This window comes from Elaeis guineensis, chromosome 10, assembly GCF_000442705.2.
Source record: "Elaeis guineensis isolate ETL-2024a chromosome 10, EG11, whole genome shotgun sequence".
In the NCBI taxonomy this organism is placed as follows: Eukaryota; Viridiplantae; Streptophyta; class Magnoliopsida; order Arecales; family Arecaceae; genus Elaeis; species Elaeis guineensis.
In genome coordinates, this window is record NC_026002.2 from 33,287,612 (window position 1) to 33,308,336 (window position 20,725).

The 20,725-nt window shown below is 40.5% G+C and overlaps 1 protein-coding gene across 3 annotated transcripts; it reads left to right on the forward strand.

Moving 5' to 3' along the window:
- The first annotated feature begins 4,859 nt into the window (after nucleotides 1-4,859).
- On the forward strand, nucleotides 4,860-20,667 carry LOC105052747 (hydroxyproline O-arabinosyltransferase NOD3). 3 transcript variants are annotated; one of them, XR_002165555.3, is made up of 8 exons: nucleotides 4,860-5,719; nucleotides 17,386-17,453; nucleotides 17,540-17,741; nucleotides 18,025-18,122; nucleotides 18,239-18,308; nucleotides 18,420-18,491; nucleotides 18,668-18,804; nucleotides 20,335-20,370. XR_002165555.3 is itself a non-coding variant. In XM_010933684.4 (8 exons), exons 1-8 carry the CDS (start codon nucleotides 5,336-5,338, stop codon nucleotides 20,398-20,400), a joined length of 1,068 nt encoding a protein of 355 aa, XP_010931986.1. In that variant the 5' UTR covers nucleotides 4,862-5,335; the 3' UTR covers nucleotides 20,401-20,667. The 3 variants fall into 3 exon arrangements, 2 of the variants coding, with proteins under 2 accessions (XP_010931986.1, XP_010931985.1); XM_010933684.4 differs by having other exon boundaries at nucleotides 4,862-5,719; nucleotides 18,031-18,122; nucleotides 18,691-18,804; nucleotides 20,335-20,667; XM_010933683.3 differs by having other exon boundaries at nucleotides 4,864-5,719; nucleotides 18,691-18,804; nucleotides 20,335-20,667.
- The last annotated feature ends 58 nt before the right edge of the window (nucleotides 20,668-20,725 follow it).

A 20,725-nucleotide genomic window follows, 5' to 3' on the forward strand; every position in this document is an offset into this window, starting at 1 on the left:
ACTTCTTCATCAATGGCCTTCTGCCTTTCTGGGGCGAAGGACCTTTTCTTCTGCCTCACCGGCTTCATTGTCGGGTCGATGTTGAGTCGGTGAGTAATTATTTCTGGAGGGATGCCCGACATATCCGCTGCCGACCATGCGAATACGTCGGCATTGGCCGTCAGCAACTCTGCCAGTCGGTGTCGCTCGGTGTCGGGCAATTGAGACCCGATCCAAACTTTTCTGTCGGGATTTTCTCCTATCGGGATCGCCTCGAGCTGCTCGGCCGGCGAACCCCGCTCTTCCTCCTCCCGTTGATCCAGTTTGTCGATTGTCAGGGGATCCTTCGTCTCGTCGCTTTGGGCGGAGATTTGGAAGCATCGTCGGGCGAGCTGTTGATCTCCGTGCATCTCCCCGACTCCATTTTTGGTCGGGAATCGAACAAGGAGATGGTACGTCGAGACGATCGCCCTGAGGGCGTTCAGTCCGGGTCGCCCGAGTATGGCATTGTAGGCCGAAGGAACTTGGACGACCGCGAAAATGAGGGAGACCGTGCTTTGCCGTGGTTCGGTACCGACCGTCACGGGCAGGGTGATTTCTCCTTCTGTCGTGACGGTGTCTCCGGCAAAGCCGATCAAGGGCGTGGAGACCCCACTAAGTCGATCAGTCGGTAGTCGCATTCGGGAGAAGGTCGAGTAAAACAAAACATTTGTCGAACTTCCATTATCAACAAAAATTCGTTTTACATCATAATTGGCTATTGTCGCCGACACAACAACAGCGTCGTCGTGGGGAGTCTGGATGCCCCGAACGTCGTCTTCTGAGAAGGTAATCACGTCGTCCGGGTGCGGCTTTTTCGTCGGCTCCCCCCCTGTAGACGTCCCCGATCCCAGCCGCTTGGAGATCATGTTGATGACTCCGGCCGTCGGCTGGTTAGTCGGTGCCTCTTCAGTCGGCTGGGGGCATCGATCGGCAGTCGGTCGGGTCGGCGGACCCTTTCGAAACTTGTCGAGATACCCCCGGCGGATGAGATTTTCGATCTCATCCTTCAACTGGATGCATCGCTCGGTGTCGTGGCCGTGGCTCCGATGGAACCGGCAGTACTTCCGATGGTCGAGGCCCTTTGCCTTCAGAGGCGGAGGCCGTCGCAGGTATTCTTTCCCTTCGATCTCCATCAAGATCTGCGCACGGGGAGCGGAGAGAGGAGTGTAGGAGTCATACCTGGGACGCACCGACCTCGGAGTCTGTCGGCGGGGTGATTTTTGGATCTGTCGGGGTGGAGAAAGCCGACTATCGGCCGGGGGCCTGCTTGGTTCGGCGGGCTCCCGACCTTTTCTTCGCTTCTCCTTCGGACCCCTGGGCTCGACCAAGCGTCGGTCGGACGCTCCTTCGTCCGCGCGCATATACTTGTATGCGCGCTCCAGTAGCTCGGCGTACGTCCGGAGGAGGGTCTTGTCCAGAGAATAAGTAAATCGGGACGACCTCAGGCCCCGTTTCATGGCTGAAACCAGCATGTCTTCGTTGAGGTCCCGGACCTCGAGCGTGGCCGCGTTGAATCGCGCCACGAAGTGTCGGAGCGTCTCGTTTTCCCCCTGCTTGAGGGAGAAAAGGCTATCCGACGTTCGCGGCGGCTTTCGGCTGGTGCTGAAATGGGCCACGAACGAGTGCTCCAGCTGCGCGAAGGAATGGATACTGCCCGATCGAAGACCGGAGTACCAAGCCCTGGCAGCCTTGCGAAGTGTGGCGGGGAAGCCGATGCAAAAAAGAGCGTCGGTTGCCCCTTGAATTGTCATGAGAGCTTTATAGCTCTCGAGGTGGTCGACTGGGTCGGTGGAGCCGTCGTATGGCTCCACGTTCGGCATTTTGAACCGACTGGGAATCGGCTCATCGAGGACCAGTCGAGAGAGAGGCTGGGCGGTCTGGAAGTCGACGTCGTTCGAAGACTTCTGGCCGTCCATCTGCAGTTGGGCGAGCCGGCGGTCGATCTCCTCGAACCGTCGCTCGTAGTCGTCCGCTCGTCGATGCTGAGAGACCCCAGGAGTGGAGCCTCCGGAGGATTCTGAAAGAGAGGCCGACGGTGTGCGCGGCCGCTTTTCCTTCCTCGCCCTTTCCAACGGGGAAGGAGAGGGCCGTTGAGACCGTCGGTCGTCGCGCCGTGGTCGCCCCTCCTCCTCTCCGTGGGAGCGCTGTTGAGAGCGCTCGCTTGGAGGCGACAGGGGTCGGCGCGGCCGTCGGCGGCTGCTCCTGGAAGGCATAGGTCGGGCCGCCGGTTGTTGCTGGAGGCTTTTGACTGCGTCGGTCAGTACGGTCATCTGCCGTACGATGGCCGCAATCTGGGCCTCCGTGGTCACTGCAGGATGCGGAGAGCTAGGCTCCGCCGTCGGTGGTGGTGGAGAGGCCTCTTCCCGGCGGGAAGAGCGCCTTGCCGATCCAGTGACTCTCGATCGTTGAGCTCTTGTCTTTGTCATGCTGTCCCCTACCTGGCGCGCCAATCTGTTGCGGCCAATCGTCTCGTCGCCCGATCGCCGGGAAGCGTGCACCTGCAAAAGGAAGTCCGCACTGACCGGAGGCGGCTCCGGCGGGGACCCTCCGACGGTCAAGTCAAAGAGGTGACTGGGCAACAGTGAAATGCAGACAGAGAGCTCTGAGAGGGAGAGAGAGAGAGGAGCGAGCCTGCGTATGTGGGAGAGACGGGCGGATCGATCCTTTGCACTGTTGCCTTCCCCGGTATATATAGTGGAGCGCGGTATGGCGCCATCATTAATGGCGCGGACAAGTGAGGAACTGTCAACTCACTGTAGGCTGTCAGAGCCGCCGTGAAAACGTCATGTCGCCGTGTAGCCGTCTAATCACCAGGGTTGACCCGGCTCTCGGCGGGACAATGCCCCTAGGTAACTGTGCCGCATGTCCGTGTCAGAGCTGACAACGTCTGGCGGCCGTACGGCGGTTGGTGGAGTCGGCCGACCCAAGGTCGGTGGCCAGCAGAGTGGCGTCGGACTCCTCCGTCGGTCGGCGAGCTTCAAGTGGGTCGGCTACCGGACCTCTGGGTTCAGTCGGTCGGAAATGGACCGTGGAATGGCCGTGGTTAGCCGCTGATGGCGTCCGTTGGCCTGTCGCCCGACTTACGATCGGCCAGTCAGAGTCGTTCGTCGGGCCGTCGGTTAGTCGGTCGGGCCGCCAGCCGGTCGAGCCCTCCGATAGTCGGTCGGTCGGTCGGGCCACCAGCCGGTCGGGCCCTCCGATAGTCGGTCGGTCGGTCGGGCCGCCAGCCGGTCGGGCCCTCCGATAGTCGGTCGGTCGGTCGGTATCCCCCAACAATTCTCTTACCTAAAAAAAACAAAAAAGCTTTACATTCACTGTACTTGGCCAGCTGAGATACGTTTTAATGGCTATCAAGCAAGATATAGATAATAGAGCAGGTGTATTATAGATCAATTAAGACTATATGGAAGGTGTATTGAGGCATTTTGCATTTCAAAGTCTTTTTTTTCTTTTTTTTTGATTAATGGATGCATGAGATCATTGAATTTCTCAATAGACCATTAATCTTCTGATGAAAAATTAAGCTTCTGATGGATCATTAAGTGTCAACAAGATTGTCCTTGACCCCTATATTTGTTCATCTTTTGTGCTGAAATACCCATTAAAGAAGAGACCAGATGATCGTCAATTCATATATTCCATTGGCTATGATAGAGGCACAAATGTTTGAATCAAGATTAGCTATATCAATATGTAGGACCTATATTGGTTGGCTAGAGGTATATTATGGTACGATATAATATCATATCATAAAAAAATAGAGGGAAAGAGAGAGAGAGAGAAAAAGAGGAGAGGAGAAAGAGAGTGGATGAATGATATTACTATTCTGAGCAGTCGTTGATGGCTCCACCATGCTTGGCAATTTTAGGTGTTGATGGAGGAATAGCATTGCATATGAGAGGTGGGTGTTGATGGTTAAGAATCTTGATTTAATCATTATAATACGCACACACATATATATATACACACACACATATTTGAATAATAAATTTATATTTAAAAAATAACAAAAATATATATGGAGATGCAAGACAACATTATACATCTATATTTCATTTCTGAGTTCAAGTTTTATCATGAGCAAAAAATCAATACAATATATGAGGAATAAGACAGAAGATGAAATAATAAATAGATGTTGAACATTTATATATCTTTAGTCCTTGTATGCAATCAAAACTATTTTCTTTATGAAGTTATATTTATCTATTTAAACAACCACATATATTTTGTACACTGAAGAATGGATCAAACAAAAATAACAATAAAAAAATAAAGATCAGGTATCAAAGATTTTGACCAATAAAGACTAACTATAAAACGACAGTAATTTCTAACAATGGACTAATTTATCTCAAAATATATTGGCACACGTAGCAGAGATAATAAAAATTTTAATTTCAAGTTTGAGGGAGTAGTTGAGCTCCACTCCCTTGCCGAAGTCATTAGTGGTGAAACTAATTAAGCAGTGCTCGGTAGTGGACTCCATTAAATTTTGATATCGCCTATCATTTGTGGATAATTAACCAATAAGAATGCGTGATCATTGATCAGTCTGAAGACCGAGACCTTGGCCGACCTGGATGATCAAAATGATGCTGAAATCAAGTGAGCTGGTTCGAGCTCGACTTGTTTACAAAAGATGAGTTTGTGCTAGGCCCAACTCTCTCAAGCTGGTCTAGTCCACCATGCGCTTTGGTAAGTCGGTGAGGCTTCTGCTGATACTTCGGACCTGACAATTATAGCGAGAAGTCCGCCTTTGCCATACCAAGACCTCTTGCTTTTTATTTTCCTTCCCTGCCCCTTGTGATATTTTTAAAGAGAAGCAGACCAATCAGGAGTTCAGAACCGTTCCTTCCAATCCACCAGCTAATCCAACGTTCCAGAGACTGAGAAGCAAGAGTTTACTAAGAACAAAGCCTTTGTCGAATTCCTACCCTCAACCTCTCTGATCTCTCCCTTTCTTCAGCTCTCCCACCGTCAACTCCTTCCTGTTTTCCCCTTCCGGGCATCTCCAACCCCACCCCCACTCTCTCGATCACTTTCTAAACAATATTTTGTGCTCAAAAATTATTTCCTGGGATTACTCTCGGCTCTGATCCAGGGACCTTCTCTCAAACCCCAGTTCCAAGCATCAAGAATCCGAAAGTTTCGATTTTTATGGCTTTTTTCTTGGAGAAACCCTCTATTCTACCATGTTTCTATCCAATTCTCTTCTAATCCGAGGTCTAATCCTACAATGGAGCTGGAATAGGTGACAACTGGTTTTGACACCCGATTGTGAGGAGGAAGGATTGGTTACTTGAGGGAGGTCATGGGTCGGGCTTCCCCTTTTATCTTGGTCCTTCTATCTCTGGGCTGCTTCTTCGTGACCTACAATCTTCTGACCATGGTGATCCACTACCAGAGTGCAGAAGGGGACCAAGAGTTGATCAGTGGCGGGTCTTCGACCCACTTGGACGATTCGAAGAGATTGAGCGAGCCCAAGAGGCTCTTCCATGTAGCCCTCACGGCGACGGATGCTGTGTATAGCAAGTGGCAGTGCCGGGTGATGTACTATTGGTACAAGAAGATGAAAGATATGGAAGGGTCGGAGATGGGAGGGTTCACCAGGGTGTTACATTCCGGGCACCCGGATAATTTGATGGAAGAGATTCCAACCTTCGTCGTGGATCCCCTGCCGGAAGGTCGAGATCAGGTAACGAGACATCCTTTATAATTTTACTGTTCGTGCTTGATTCCTGAAGTTTGGTTTGCATATCAAAATATAATCTTTCATGTCAACTTCTCTGTGTGAATCAAATCAACCAAATTAAAAAAAAAAAAAAAAAAACATGCATGTTTATGGAAACATGCACTATGGCCCACAGTTTTGAGAAAGTTTGATTGATATGGATATCAATTACAAATCAGTGATTGAGATATTCATGATTCTTTACAATTTCTTTTCATGTTTATTCTTCGTTACTGAATGTTGATATGCATATCAAAATCCAGTCTTGCATTACAGCTTCTTATGAACCAAACCTGCCGATTATCATGATTTTTCAACCTGAATTTTGATATGCATATCAAAATCTAGTCTTCATTACAAATTCTTGTGAACCAAAACTGCTGATTATGATGATTTTTTAACCTTTCTTTTTCCTTGCTGCCAAAGGAACTCCTACTTAATGCAAGTATGCAGTAGGAGGCACCATTTCAACAATGTCTGATTGCAACAAATGTCAACCACATAATGATTCAGAAATACTGTCTATGAGTGCATGTTAGAAAATCGCTACAGTTTCGTACGCGTAGTTTAAGATTTTTTCTAGACATTCATGCAGCAGAAATAAATAAATAAAAATAATTTTAATTTATTCACATATCAGATCAGATCTGAAAACCGTAGTATGGATCTTGATACAAACATGTATCCACAATTTGAAATTTGAAATATAAAAACAAAGGGTTAGAAAAACAAACGGAGATCAGATCTCCATACTTCAGATCCTGCGGATGTGCCAGGTTCTGATTGTAGCCGTGCACGCATCCGGCCTCTGTTGGTATTCACAAGGAGCCATCTGATTGAAGTACCGAGATCATCGGTGTGCTAGCACCTTGCAGATCTCACTCCTCATCCTTGGATCTTGATCTTTTCTTTCAAATCTTGAAGATGTTGATCGCTGCACGAACTCTTTCGCGTAGATCCGATGGAATCTGAACCAGATCATCATGAAGAGAAGAAGAATCATTTTTCTTCTCTTCTTCTCTCTCATTTTCTTCTCTTAGATCTGATCTCTATCAGATCTGGACCTTGGGATGTAAGGATGAAAGGAGAAGGAGGCGTTGGGAGAGGAAGTTGGTGGTAAGAAAGAAAGGTCTCTCTTGTCTCCTGCACGCCACACCCTATTCTTAATTTTTGTCGTACAAAAACCAAAACCATGCCACCTCTCCTTCACGCCCCTTAGAGATAAGATCAAATCTTATCCAAAATAGGAATGAATGGCATGGAAAAAGAACGAAAAATTTTTGTGCGCCAAAAAGGAAGTTGCAATAAAACTTTCACGGTAATCTTTTAGTGCACGTCCACTTTTCAAGAATTTTTTATCGCACAAAATTAATTCCTTACACACCCAATCCGATATGATTTAATACTATTTTGAATCAAATTCAAATAGAAAAAGATTTGGAAGAAAAAGGAAACCCAGATAAGGTGGGGCACCAACTATTGGCGCCCCCTCTCTTTCACACGCGCAAGATGAATAAGGACATGAAAAAACAATGCCCCACTTCTCCTTTTGGCATGATTTTTGGAGAGAGAGTCCTAGAAAACTTGGACTCTCCGAGTCATGGTTCATTTGATTCAAATAGGCCTCAATCGGGTTCAAATCGAGTCCGAAATGAGATAAATTCGAAAAGACTGTCAAGCCTGATCCAATCAAGCTTGAAATCTAAATCTGATTTAGATAATTGAATCCAATTAACATTAAATTAAATTAAATCTAATTAAATTAAATCTGATTCAAATTAATTAGGACTTAATTCATAATTTAATCGGCTCCTAAAAAATTACAACATTTGCAATTAATTCCCTGTGCTAACAATTAGTAGCTGCCAAAATTATAATGCTTACAAATTAACAGTTTTTAAAATTCAAACTATCAATCCGATTGATAATTCGAATATGATCCAAGCCATTGATCAGATCAAGCTCCTTTTGTGTGTGACCCCTCAGGTTCTATTCTGTCTGGTAGTGAGACATACTGTGATCTCTATCACAGTATCATCGAAACTTTTTTCGATGGGCTGAAACGATTTCAATTCATCTCAACAAAGATCGTTGATCCGAAAATAATCTTAGTGAGTTCTCACGATCCACCAGTGACGTCTAGCAACATATAGTGACAACCTAATAGAATAGAAAAATGAACCCCTATGTGCAGTTATCGTGTGATACAATCCCTCTATCGAGAGTCTCGATTTGACGGAGATCATGAAGAACTCGTCAAACTCCATCGTCAGTCATATGCTAGATTGGCTCGGTTCGAGTTCATTTGTGAATCTCGTGAAATTTTTTTTTCAGTATTCACACTTAATCTGGTCAGAGATTTTCTGAACTCAGTCTTACGAATCGTATAGGACTTTTCCTTTTCTATCAAGATCGATAGATTCCATCTAGGTGCATCATACTCCAAACAACGAACATGAACCTACATAGCCAACATACACAGCAAGGACCCATATGGCTGAGGACCAAGGGAACGTGCAGTCAAACTATATAGCCTCGCTGCGAATAGCCAACACACTGCAGGTCAAAGGATCAGTCACACCATTGCAGCATCGAAAAAATCACTGACGAGTGAGTAGACATCTAAGTGGTTTCTCATATTGGTCACGCTCAGTATAAGTTGTTCTCTAACAACCACCTGCACTCTCACCCCAGTGTCTCTACACCGCAGACTCGAGACTCATCTGTCTTAAAGGGAGGTGATCCATACACCGATCTCAAATGAATTGATCACTGTCCTCCGTGATGATCCTTCGATTGGGAGTATTTAGAAATTAACCACTAATGATGTATGTCTCAAATTTTCAACACCTTGCGAACAAGGTTCGCTGTACTGGTACCGGACGGTGTGCCGATCCTGAACCGGTACGGTACGGTACCGATACCGTACCGTACCGACACATGGTACGCCTGGGCGTACCGGTCCGATACCGGTACACAATATTTTTTTCGATTTTCAAAATTTTTTTTTTTGAATTTTTGAAGTTAATAATTGATAAATACAACTTCAATATGGCATTATATTGCATATTATTGACATATTTGGATTCAATTTGGAGTTAGATTGCGGTACAAAGACTCTTAATAGCCATATGTTGCAATCGAATCAGTTTCATGCAGAAAAAAATGGGTTTGGAAGATTCAGAACACATCATAAAGCCCTCAACCATTTAACTTGATTAAAATTAGGGTAGTAAAACACCTGAACTCTCTCCTATTTGATTTATTTATGAAAAGCCTTGCTCCAATTGTGATCCTATATGATATCGCATATAACAGTTTAAGCTTCCAGCATCGCAACATTATGCAACTAGAAGTTATTCAATTTTATGATTCCATCATAAGAATTTCTTCATTAACTCTGAGACATATATACCACTACTAGCATCACAAGATTTATGATATTGATACAACCAGATATTATTCAATTTTATGATGCCATTTTGAGTTACTAATTGGAATATTAGATATCGCCCATGCTTCTTTTTTAATCATAAATGCTGAGTGTTGTGTGATTATAATACTGAGATTTTTATTTTAAAATCTTGTTGAGGCCTCTAAACTATCTGTTACAACTGCGATTAATTGTTGTGAAAACGAATACTTAAAACGGTACTAATGCACAGGGTTAAATGAGCAAGGAGTCATGGTACCAAACAGGGAGAAGGGTAATGGTAAATGCTTAGTAATTGTTGGGGCGGGGAACCTCTATTACTAGCTATCAGAGGTTCAAAATTTTCTTTCAGGTTCCTCTCAAGTTCTCAGAATGCTTCCCTAGGCATTTCCATCTGTTTGGTGATGAAAAATCAAATCAAATTCATCTTACGAGTTGGATTTCGATGAACTAATATATGGTACAAGCTTTACAATCTCGTTACCGGATCTTATACTGACACCATTCTATTATAATACCGATATATATTTCAATTTGGTACAAAACAACATACCAAATATTGGTATAATATGAAATAACATATCAATATGATATAATACATCATATCGGATACTACAAGATAGATGGTATAACAGATATGATAGAGAGAGAGATATGCTTGAGGTTTCATTTTATTTCAGATATCAAGAAAATAACACAAGATCCTCATCAAACTGAGCCACCTTCCCCCCTTTCTCATGGGCGGTATGGTTCGGTTCACCCCGAACCGGTCCAGAACCAAGCCGTACTGCTCGGTTCCGGGCGGTATGGGCCCGAACCATCCGGTTCGGTGCGGTTCGGGGTCTTTTTCCGAAAAAAAGGCCCAAACCGGACCGGTAAGGGACCGGTCCGGCTCGGTACGCCCTGTACCGGACGGTTCGGCCCGGTACGGCGAACCATGCTTGAGAATATACAAAATTATCTTTGTTAATTTCTAGGACAAATCATAGACACATAAATATGATTGGTTATTAAGACTGTTCAATAAGTACAAAATATATCCTAGAGAAAAATATGTGTCAGTCAAGATTGGCTTCTAGAGCACACATCCAACAAACTTTCACTTGCATTAAAATCAATCTGCCATATACCTGAACCTCATCTTCTAAAGATAGGCTTCGGTGTTTAGCTAGCTAAGTGACTTAGGCCTACCATATTTATATGGAGTCTAATCTCTTCACCTTCATGTATTTCTACTTCAGGTAATCGTGTATATCTGTTCTATGTGTATAGACTTCTGGTGAGACCTTGGCTCCTTAGCGAGGGTTATGGACCATTATCTTTGCAGTACAATGTCATAGCATCCAATGGTATGACATCTAGTTCTGCAACTATCATAAGAACCAGAACACATCTTGTATATCTACAGTATATTCAGCTTCCACTGGTCGATTATTTAGAACCATTCCAATAAATCAAACTAATATAACTCAAGAATACATGCTGATGTAGACATTCTACCATCAACATCAGTGTATTCTCTCATTCTTAGCTCTAATCCTTCTTCAAAGATGAGGAATAATCTCTTAGTGCTTCTCAAGTACTTAGAGATATTTTCACAGCAATCCAATGCTCCCAGTCTGGATTTGACTAATATCTGCTGGTGACTTTCACAGCAAGATATAGCAAGTCAAGTATATAGCATGGCATATGCCTATGCTTAAGAGGATAACGGATCCCTCTTGGAGGTTTCAATGCTGAACCCTTTCAGCACTTCTTCTATGTATTTATCTGTGAAAACCAAACATCCTTTTAGGATCTATCGCTACAGACCTTTTATTTTCAGAATATTTGACTTAGGTCTTTGAAAAGAAAATTCTTTATGTAACCACATCATAATCAATGTCAGCATGGGATCCTTTCACTGATCTTCATGTAACTATATGATTCCTCATATCAAGTCGTTGTAGGTTTTTAGATCATCCCTATGTTCCCAATCTCCCTCGAGAAACACTTTCTCTGAATCCTTTGTAAGAATACCAAGTATCTTTTTAAAAGATAGAAGATCCTACTAGATCTACGAGGTGGAGGGAGTATTATATATACTGGCTCATCTTAAATAGGTTGTACAGGTCCTGTGACTTATTGTTTTTAAGAAATTTTTCTTTGATTTTATCCTCCTACTGTTTCCAAAAAAATAGTATGATTGCTTACAATCACATTGTGAACCACTGGAAAGAGAAAGTGATATCTCAAATAACTTTTGGGATACTCTATAAACGAGTTCTCACAGACCTATCCTCTAACTTATCCACCATATCATATCTCATATGGTGTGGTGAAACCAACTTTAGAGGAAACCTAATTTAGATTTCAGAAATTAAATCTTGTTCTTAAAGAAACAATAATTGAACTAGTGATATTCATGATGGACTGGACCATCTCTCATATAGTGCCATCGCTTCTCACAGATACACCGTTGAGCTAAGATGTACAAGGAGAATTCTATCATGACACTATGCCATTTTCTTTAGATAATCGATAAATTTTCTATTTGAAATTGTATCTTCGATCTGATCGAAGTACCTTTAGAATTTTTTCGATTTATTATATTTAGGATTTTTTAAAGTCCCTTAGTTACCAACATATCTACTGATTCAGTTAAGGTGCTCTTCAATGTCTTTGATCATCGATCATGGATAAATTGCCTATCATGCATCTTATGCATTGTGCGACTCTGATCATCTCACAATTATTGCAGATGAATCAATATATCTTTGACAGTCTACATGTCCTTATGCATATATTGGATCTCATCGACTATGGAATCTAATTTAAAGCACCTAACCTAATTGTCAATATCCAACCATTTATCAAGTATAGCTCGTTGACTATGGATTGGATGAGCTGATGACATTGGGTTAACTTGATTAAGATCATGGTTTAATTTCTAAAAGCTAAGAACTATTCTTAGATTTTTGAGTCAGAATATATAATTGATTTTGGTTAAGTGATTAATATCTAGGATTCGAGCTAGATTGTTGGAAGCTGAATTCTTAATCATAGAGAGTAAAGTTTTAATTAGATAATTGTACTTGTAATAGTTTGTTCTAGGGACTTTAAAAACAAACAAAAGGCTCCCACTAATTTTTCGAGTCTCTCACACTCCTCGGGTGGAGAAACGGAAATCCTAACGCAATAATAGGTTCTAGTGGGTGCTACGGTCCTATCGATGTACGGCACCTCACCTAACAGTTATTGGTGACACATATATCAATGCGTGGATAACTCTTTGCCAGATGCTTCTTCAAGCATTTTGCAGCGACTTGGTCTCTAAGTTCTGTTGCCTCATCTAACAGTTATTGGCACATTCCTTAGTTAAGTCTGACCCACCGTTCACCAGCGAGTGTAAAGCTGTCATTGGATCCCTCATCTAACAGTTATTGGGCCTAACTCCATCTTTACCTGGGGGCATCTGATGCCAATAGAATGGTTATGCCTTTCCGATGCAACCGAACCACTGTAATCAGCCGAGAATGATCAATGCCGGAAAAGACACCCGCATCTCTACAATGGTGGAAGACCAGTAGACTTAATATTTAGTAAGGAGATTTGGGTTCAGGTCTCTTCTAATTAGTCACATACATTTGATGTAATGACTAATCTGATTCAGGTCAGCATATTTTATGTCTAACCAACCAATCTAGTCGGCATGGGTGAACTCAGGTCAACAAGTAACTTAATACAAAATATAATCTCCCAAGATGGCCAGGTAAGTAAGATTAGTGGGGGTTTCTCCGTTGCTTTTCTTAGACATCAACGAATTGGTCAGGTCAGACAACGGAACCAATTAAATAACCACCATCTAATACTTGCCTTAGACATTAAATTGATTGATTAGAATTAATTAGGTTAACCTATAGATTTGGGCTCGAACCGCTGAGCCAGATTCAGTTGACTTAATCAATTCACATCACATGTGAATCAATTTGACCAACTACAACTAAATTCAATTTTGAGCTCCTTGATCTAATTCCAATCAACTCTTGATTAGGTTCGATCAATTGCTCAAAATCGGAACGAGTTCTAACCTGATCTAATCAATGACCCTAGTTGTAGTTTAGTCTCTAAACCTAATTTGTTCAACCCATACTCGAAAGCTCATATTTTATGCATTGAAATTTAGATCTTAAATTCATAATTTCAGATCTTATAATTTCAAATTTTAATTCTTAATTAAATACATTATGTACATAGGTTTGGGTTTAGATCTTGAAATATTTTCTAATCTAAACTATTTATATTGTATCTCATATAATATCGTTGTTTGCAGAATCGAGTCGATTCATCTTGGTACATGAATCGACTTGTTACAGTGAATCGGCATACACTGAGACAAATATAAATTTATAGACCTAGCCTGCACAATTGAGTCGGCCCATCAGCAAATTAGCTGACCTACCAGGGTCTTAAGTCGACTCCAACAAAATTGAGTCAGCCCACCAAGCACTCGAGTCTATCCAATGGAGAATTGAGTCGACTCCACAGGAATATCAGTCACAGTTTCATGCTCTCATGCAAACAAGCCTAGGATATTGGATCTAGAGTTTTACAGAAATTAAGTTTTAGATTGGGTGTCAAACAATATATCAAATATAACATTTTACGATCTAAAACACATAAAAATACATGCATAATCTGATTTAAATTAAAAATGTCACATATACAATTTTCTGTTTGCTGTTTATCTTCATAGGAAACATCATAGTCGGCACCCCTACACATCATAAGAAAGAACCCATCGAATGGACAAGAGAGGGACTTTGATCCCTTCATCATCTTAGTATCGGACGGCTATGGTGACTATTCCAATTCAATTACAAAGCTACTAAGAATTTAATTTAACATATCACATATGTAATCAATTAAACATCAAATCTAATTATCTTTCATATGTCAAACATATGAACAATAATATTGAATCTATGCATGTAGAAAGAATTTCAGCAAACATACTAGATCCAAATTACACCCTAATTAAAATATTCAGATCTAAAATCAATTTCAGATCTAAATAATTCATGATTTATTTCAGATCTAAAATGATTTCAGATCTAAAATAATCTTGTAATCATATTATAGCATGCATAAAAATCAGATGTAACTTTAATCGATGTTCTACATCGTTCTAAGACAATCATTCAGCATAACAGGGGTTATGCCAGGGCAACCTTATTTCAGAACGATGTGATCATCTAACTAACTTTCAGATCTGATTTCTACAAACCAGATATCAGATCTAAGGAGGTTTCATATTCGTATCAGAACCTATGTTCTGATACCACTGTTGGAAAATCGCTATAGTTTCGTACATGTAGTTCAAAATATTTTCTAGACATCTATGCAGCAGAAATAAATAAACTAAAATAATTTTAATTTATTCATGTATCAGATCAGATCTGAAAACCATAGCATGGATCTTGATACAAACATGTACCTACAATCTGAAATCTGAAACACAAAGCAAATGGTTAGAAAAACAAACGGAGATCAGATCTCCATACTTCGAATTTTGCGGATGTCCCGAGTTCTGATTGTACCGCGCATGCGTCCGACCTCTGTTGGTATCCACAAGGAGCCATCTGATCGAAGTATCGAGATCACCGGTGTGCTAGCACCTTGCAGATCTCGCTCCTCATCCTTGGATCTTGATCTTTTCTTCCAAATCTTGAAGAAGTTGATCGCTGCACGAACTCTTTCGCGTAAATCCGACGGGATCTGAACCAGATCACCATGAAGAGAAGAAGAATCCTTTTTCTTATCTTCTCTCTCTTTTTCTTCTCTTAGATCTGATCTCTATCAGATCTGAACCTTAGGATGTAAGGATGAAAGAAGGAGGCGTTGGGAGAGGAAGTTGGTGGTAAGAAAGAAAGGTCTCTCTTATCTCCCGCATGCCACACCCTATTCTTAATTTTTGTCGTACAAAAACCAAAACCATGCCACCTCTCCTTCACGCCCCTTAGAGATAAGATCAAATCTTATCCAAAATAGGAATGAATGGCATGGAAAAGGAATGAAAAATTTTTGTGCGCCAAAAAGAAAGTCGCAAGAAAACTTTCACGATAATCTCTTAGCGCACGTCCACTTTTCAAGAATTTTTTATCTCACAAAATTAATTCCTTACACACCCAATCCGATATGATTTAATCCTATTTTGAATCAAATTCAAATAGAAAAAAATCTGGAAGAAAAAGGAAACCCAGATAAGGTGGGGCGCCAATAGGAAACCCAGATAAGGTGGGGTGCCAACTATTGGCGCCCCCTCTCCTTTACGCGCGCAAGATGAATAAGGATGTGAAAAAACAATGCCCCACTTCTCTTTTTGACGTGATTTCTGGAGAGAGAGTCCCAGGGAACTTGGGCTCTCCGAGTCATAGTTCATCTGGTTCAAATAGGATCTTAATTGTATTCAAATCGAGTCCGAAACGAGCTGAATTCGAGAAGGTTGTCAAGCATGATCTAATCAGGCTTAAAATCCAAATCTGATTTGAATAATTGAACCCAATTAACATTAAATTAAATTAAGTCTAATTAAATTAAATTTGATTTAAATTAATTAGAACTTAATTCATAATTTAATCAGTCTCCAAAAAATATAATACTTACAATTAATTCCCTGTGCTAACAATTAGCAGTTGTCAAAATTATAACGTTTACAAATTAGCAGTTTCTAAAATTCAAACTATTAATTCGATTGATAATTCGAATATGATCCAAGTCATTGATCAGGTTAAGCTCTTTTTGTGTGTGATCCCTCAGGTTCTATTATGTTTGGTAGTGAGACATACCGTGATCTCTATCACAGTATCATCGAAACTCTTTTCGATGGGTTCAAATGATTTCAACTCACCTCAACAAAAATTGTTAATTTGAAAATGATCTTAGTGAGTTCTCACGATCCACCAGTGACGTCTAACAACATGTAGTGACAATCCAGCAGAATAAAAAAAATGAATTTCTAGGTACAGTTATCGTGTGATACAATCCTTCTATCGTGAGTCCCGACTTGATGGAGGTCATAGAGAACTCGTCAAATTCTATCGTCAATCATATGCTAGATTGGTTCGATTCGAGTTTATTTGTGAATCTCGTGGAATTTTTTTTTTAGTATTCACACTTACTTTGATCAGAGATTTTCTGAACTCAATCTTACGAATCGCATAGAACTTCTCCTTTTCTATCAAGGTCGATAGATTCTAGCTAGGTGCATCTTACTCCAAACAGCGAATCTGAACCTACATAGCCAACATACACAGCAAGAGTCCATATGACTAGGGATCAAGAGAATGTGCAGTCAAACTATATAGCTTTGCTGCGAACAGCCAACACACCGCAGATCAAAGGATCAGTCACACCACTGCAGCATCGAAAAAACTACTGATGAGTGAGTAGACATCCAAGTGGTTTCTCGTGTTGGTCACTCTCAGTGCAATTTGTTCTTTAACAACTACCTGCACTCTCACCACAGTGTCTCTACACCACAGAGTTAAGACTCATCTGCCCTAAAAGGAGGTGATCCGTGCACCGATCTTGAATGGATTGATCACTGTCCTCCGTGACGATCCTTCGATCGGGAGCATTTAGAAATTAATCACTAATGATGTATGTCTCAAATTCTCAACACCTTAAGAATATACAAAATTATTTTTGTTAATTTTTAAGACAAATCATGGACACATAAACATGATTGGTTATTAAGACTGCCCAACAAGTATAAAACATGTCCTAGAGAAAAATATGCCAATCAAGATTGGCTTCTAGGGCACACATCCAACAGTGCATACTATGTTAGTTTATATCCTGTGAATAAATGTTTAAGCATATACCATGAATATTAAAATTCAAGGGTTTTTACTAGATATCCATCTAACATACTGCTGGAATGCTGCTCCATCACTGGCTACTTCATAGTTTTTATCAATCTTGTTCTTTTCCTTGTAGTTGAGCAGAGTTTCATCATTTTTCTTGATGAAAACCAAAAGAAAAAACTCACCATGGCTTGGTAATTCTTTTCCTATCACCAGTTTTATGAATTATTACCTGATGGCAGTGTAATTCGTTTGCCAAGCAGCAAAATTTTTTGGAAAGAGAGTGATAAGTTGAAGCTCCAATTTTCAAAGATGACATTTGACCCACTCTATTAAAATTCTGGATTCAGGGTTACATTGTTTTGAACCGACCATGGGCATTTGTGCAATGGCTAAAAAAAGCAACAATCGAGGAGGAGTAAGTTTGTATATATTTACAAAGCTTTATTCTTTATTTTTCATGCCGTCAGTCTGAAAGGGCTGCATAATTAATAATGGATGCAGTTATATACTGATGGCAGAACCAGATCACATCTTTGTGAACCCTTTACCAAACTTGGCTCATGGAAGTGACCCAGCAGGGTTTCCATTCTTCTATATTAAACCATCTGAAAATGAGAAGATAGTAAGGAAGTTCTTCCCAGAAGATAAAGGCCCTCTGACAGCTATTGACCCTATTGGCAATTCTCCTGTGATTATTCAGAAGGTAAAGTTCTTATTGCAAATATAATATCTAATAGTTGAGAACTTGAGATTAAATAATTTGTACCAGCATATACTGCTTGTATTCAAATAGAAATGCAAAATAGATATCTTTTTTTGGAGTCCTAAAATTCATAATAACCAGAGGTTGACTTTGTTTTTCTTAATTTCCTATAGTTTGTTTATTTTTTTCCCCATTCTTTGTATGACTATATTATTAACTTTAACTATTGTTATACTTTGTCATGATATAGTTAGCATGTTGGTAAGCTATTTATTTGTGTCAGTCCCAGCTAGAAAAGATTGCTCCTATATGGATGAAAGTTTCATTGCAAATGAAAGATGACCCAGAGACCGACAAAGCATTTGGATGGGTATTGGAAATGTGAGAACAACTAGAACATTTTGTATGCTTTTATGTCATTTCAATGCGTTTTATTAGCTATGGATGATACTGATTTAGCTTTGGCATTTATTTGTTGATTCATTGTTGACTAAAAGGTATGCATATGCAATTGCATCAGCATTGCATGGTGTGCGACATATTCTTCGTAAAGATTTTATGATACAGGTAATGTATGTTAGTGCTTATCACAATTTGCCTAGTCTTCATTGAATAAAGCTGTTTTAGTGACACATCTCTGAGTTGTGCATGACTAACTTTGAAATGTTTAATTTTCAGCCTCCTTGGGACTTAAAGGTTGGGAAAACATTTATTATTCATTATACTTATGGATGTGACTATTCCTTAGAGGTAGCCAAACTCTATCTATGTCTAGTTTATTTATCTGGTACTCTTATAGAGGCTATTATGTTTCTATCTAAGACCATCTTACCTCTTCGTCATTTATGGTGATACTAATCCTTTCGAATATGAATACATGATTTTAAGGTATTGTTTGGAAATTAATAGAGGCTCATAACTTCCAGACATGCTTTTGGTGCAAATTCAGGGTAAATTAACTTATGGAAAAATTGGGGAATGGCGATTCGACAAAAGATCGTACCTTCGCAATGCACCACCAAGAAACCTTTCTTTACCTCCTCCCGGAGTTCCTGAAAGTGTGGTATGTCCATAGTTGCATGGCTTCTCAAAGAACAAAACATTTTTGACTATTGTGATTTTTGTTCTTTTGATTTCACCTCATGATTCTAGCATGACTTAAATTCAAGCGGCTTTTGTGAATATTCTAAATCTCTAGAATTGTTCACATGAATCATGCTGAATTTTTTTTTTTTTTTTTTTGCTTTTGAATTCTGCCTATGATGTTAAATGTGCTGCATAGAGGGATGCTTTTGCGGTGTTTTTGTCATCATTACAGAGTAAAAGAAATCTGATATCAGTAACTTTGTTGACCTAGTCTAGAATAAGGTACTTTTTCAAGGCATACTGTTTAAAGATTGTGATGTAACTGCTTCAGTAAACTCTGTTTTGTTGCATTTCCATCTATGCATCTTAAATATGAAGTGCCACAAATATCATACCGTGATCAAACTGGTCCAACATTTCTGTTGCCAAACAAGGATAACAAATGTCTATCTTAGCATTGTTTTTAAGCATACCTTAAAAGGACTATGGCCTTGCAAGTTGTGATTCATTGGCTCAACAAGCTGCAGTAAACTTTAAAGCATGTCAGGCATTTAGGCTGGGATTTCTTAGGTTCTTCTGGTGCATGTTTCCATCTCTTTGAATCCTTGAAGTTACATTCGCTATTGTGTAGCCATCTCTAGTAGCCACAGCACAATCTTCACCATTCTGTTAGATTAAATCTTTGTAATAATTATTGCAGCTAAGCTTATGGAGAGGCAGGTGGTTGGAATACCCTAGTTGTGTCTCTTTTTTTTCTGGCTGATGTTACCTTGAAAACTAGCAAGTCCCCCAGTAGTTGTCTCACCTCTCGATGCTTGTAGTGGCATGTCGTCAACTCTGCTCATGAGGACCTGACATATCTCTGTATTAGGTAAGTAATATTGGTGAGCAAGGAGGTTGGGATTGTTTCTAGGAAGCTTGTCAAACATCTCTCACATGTGATAAAGAGTGACATGAGGACAAGGGAAGCTTGTTGCTTCTTTCTGGAGTTTGGGACATTTTGAGACATGATTTTCTTTTGCTACTAGAGGTCTTTGACATATATGTCAATGATGAGATGGAGAAAGTAAAGCTTCCTATTTGACTGCAAATGCTCTTTAACTTTTGGAGCAAGTTTATAGATTTCCTCAAGTGCATAGACAGCATCGTTATGAACTGTTGAGCAACAATTATCTAATAATTTCATATCTCATTAATGTCCTTTACTTAAGTGTCACATGGGATGAGTCCTCCAAAACTTCCTGCAGTCTAGATTGTTGTAGCTGTTCAGCAGTAATCATTATGAGGTCTTTGTTTATACTTTATATATTCGGACTTTTATACCATGGTCAATTGTCAGCTTTCATATGAGGTTTCTATGACAGAGGAGTTAAGCTTATGGGAGTGCATATGCAACAAATGAATTAAACTTGACATTTGTTTCTTTGTAAGATTTTTCTTAAATAATTTTTCCATCAATTGTTTGTCATTTTCGTTCATTTACATGCCTTTTTTGGTTCAATTTCAGGTCACTCTGGTTAAGATGGTTAATGAGGCTACTGCTAACATCCACGGATGGGAAGATGGTAGATAATCACAGTATCTAAGTGCTAGGAAGTAATTCAACACATGTAGGCTCCATTAGATACCAAATGCCCAAAGAAACCACACAAGAATGACAGGGTAGTAGTTTGATTTAGATATGAAAGCTGGGGAGTATGAAATTTCGATGATTTATATGTCTAAATAATACTCTTCTGTTAACGGACAGGACTAGTTTTCAACAGAAACTCTACTGTAGTTTGACTGTTTGAGCTTCTTCAGGATTTTGATTTTGTATAGTGGATCATTTTTGTTACAAGTTGGTCTTCTCCTTCTTCTTCCTCTTCTGGATTGTGGTGATCAGTTCCCATGCCTGT

What these genes read in the sequence shown, in the direction of transcription:
- LOC105052747 (XM_010933683.3), top strand. Translation starts at nt 5,336, where the DNA reads ATGGGTCGGGCTTCCCCTTTTATCTTGGTCCTTCTATCTCTGGGCTGC. An exon ending in GATGTGACTATTCCTTAGAG is followed by an intron (nt 18,492 to 18,690) that starts GTAGCCAAACTC and finishes GTGCAAATTCAG; the next exon opens with GGTAAATTAACTTATGGAAA. An exon ending in CCGGAGTTCCTGAAAGTGTG is followed by an intron (nt 18,805 to 20,334) that starts GTATGTCCATAG and finishes GTTCAATTTCAG; the next exon opens with GTCACTCTGGTTAAGATGGT.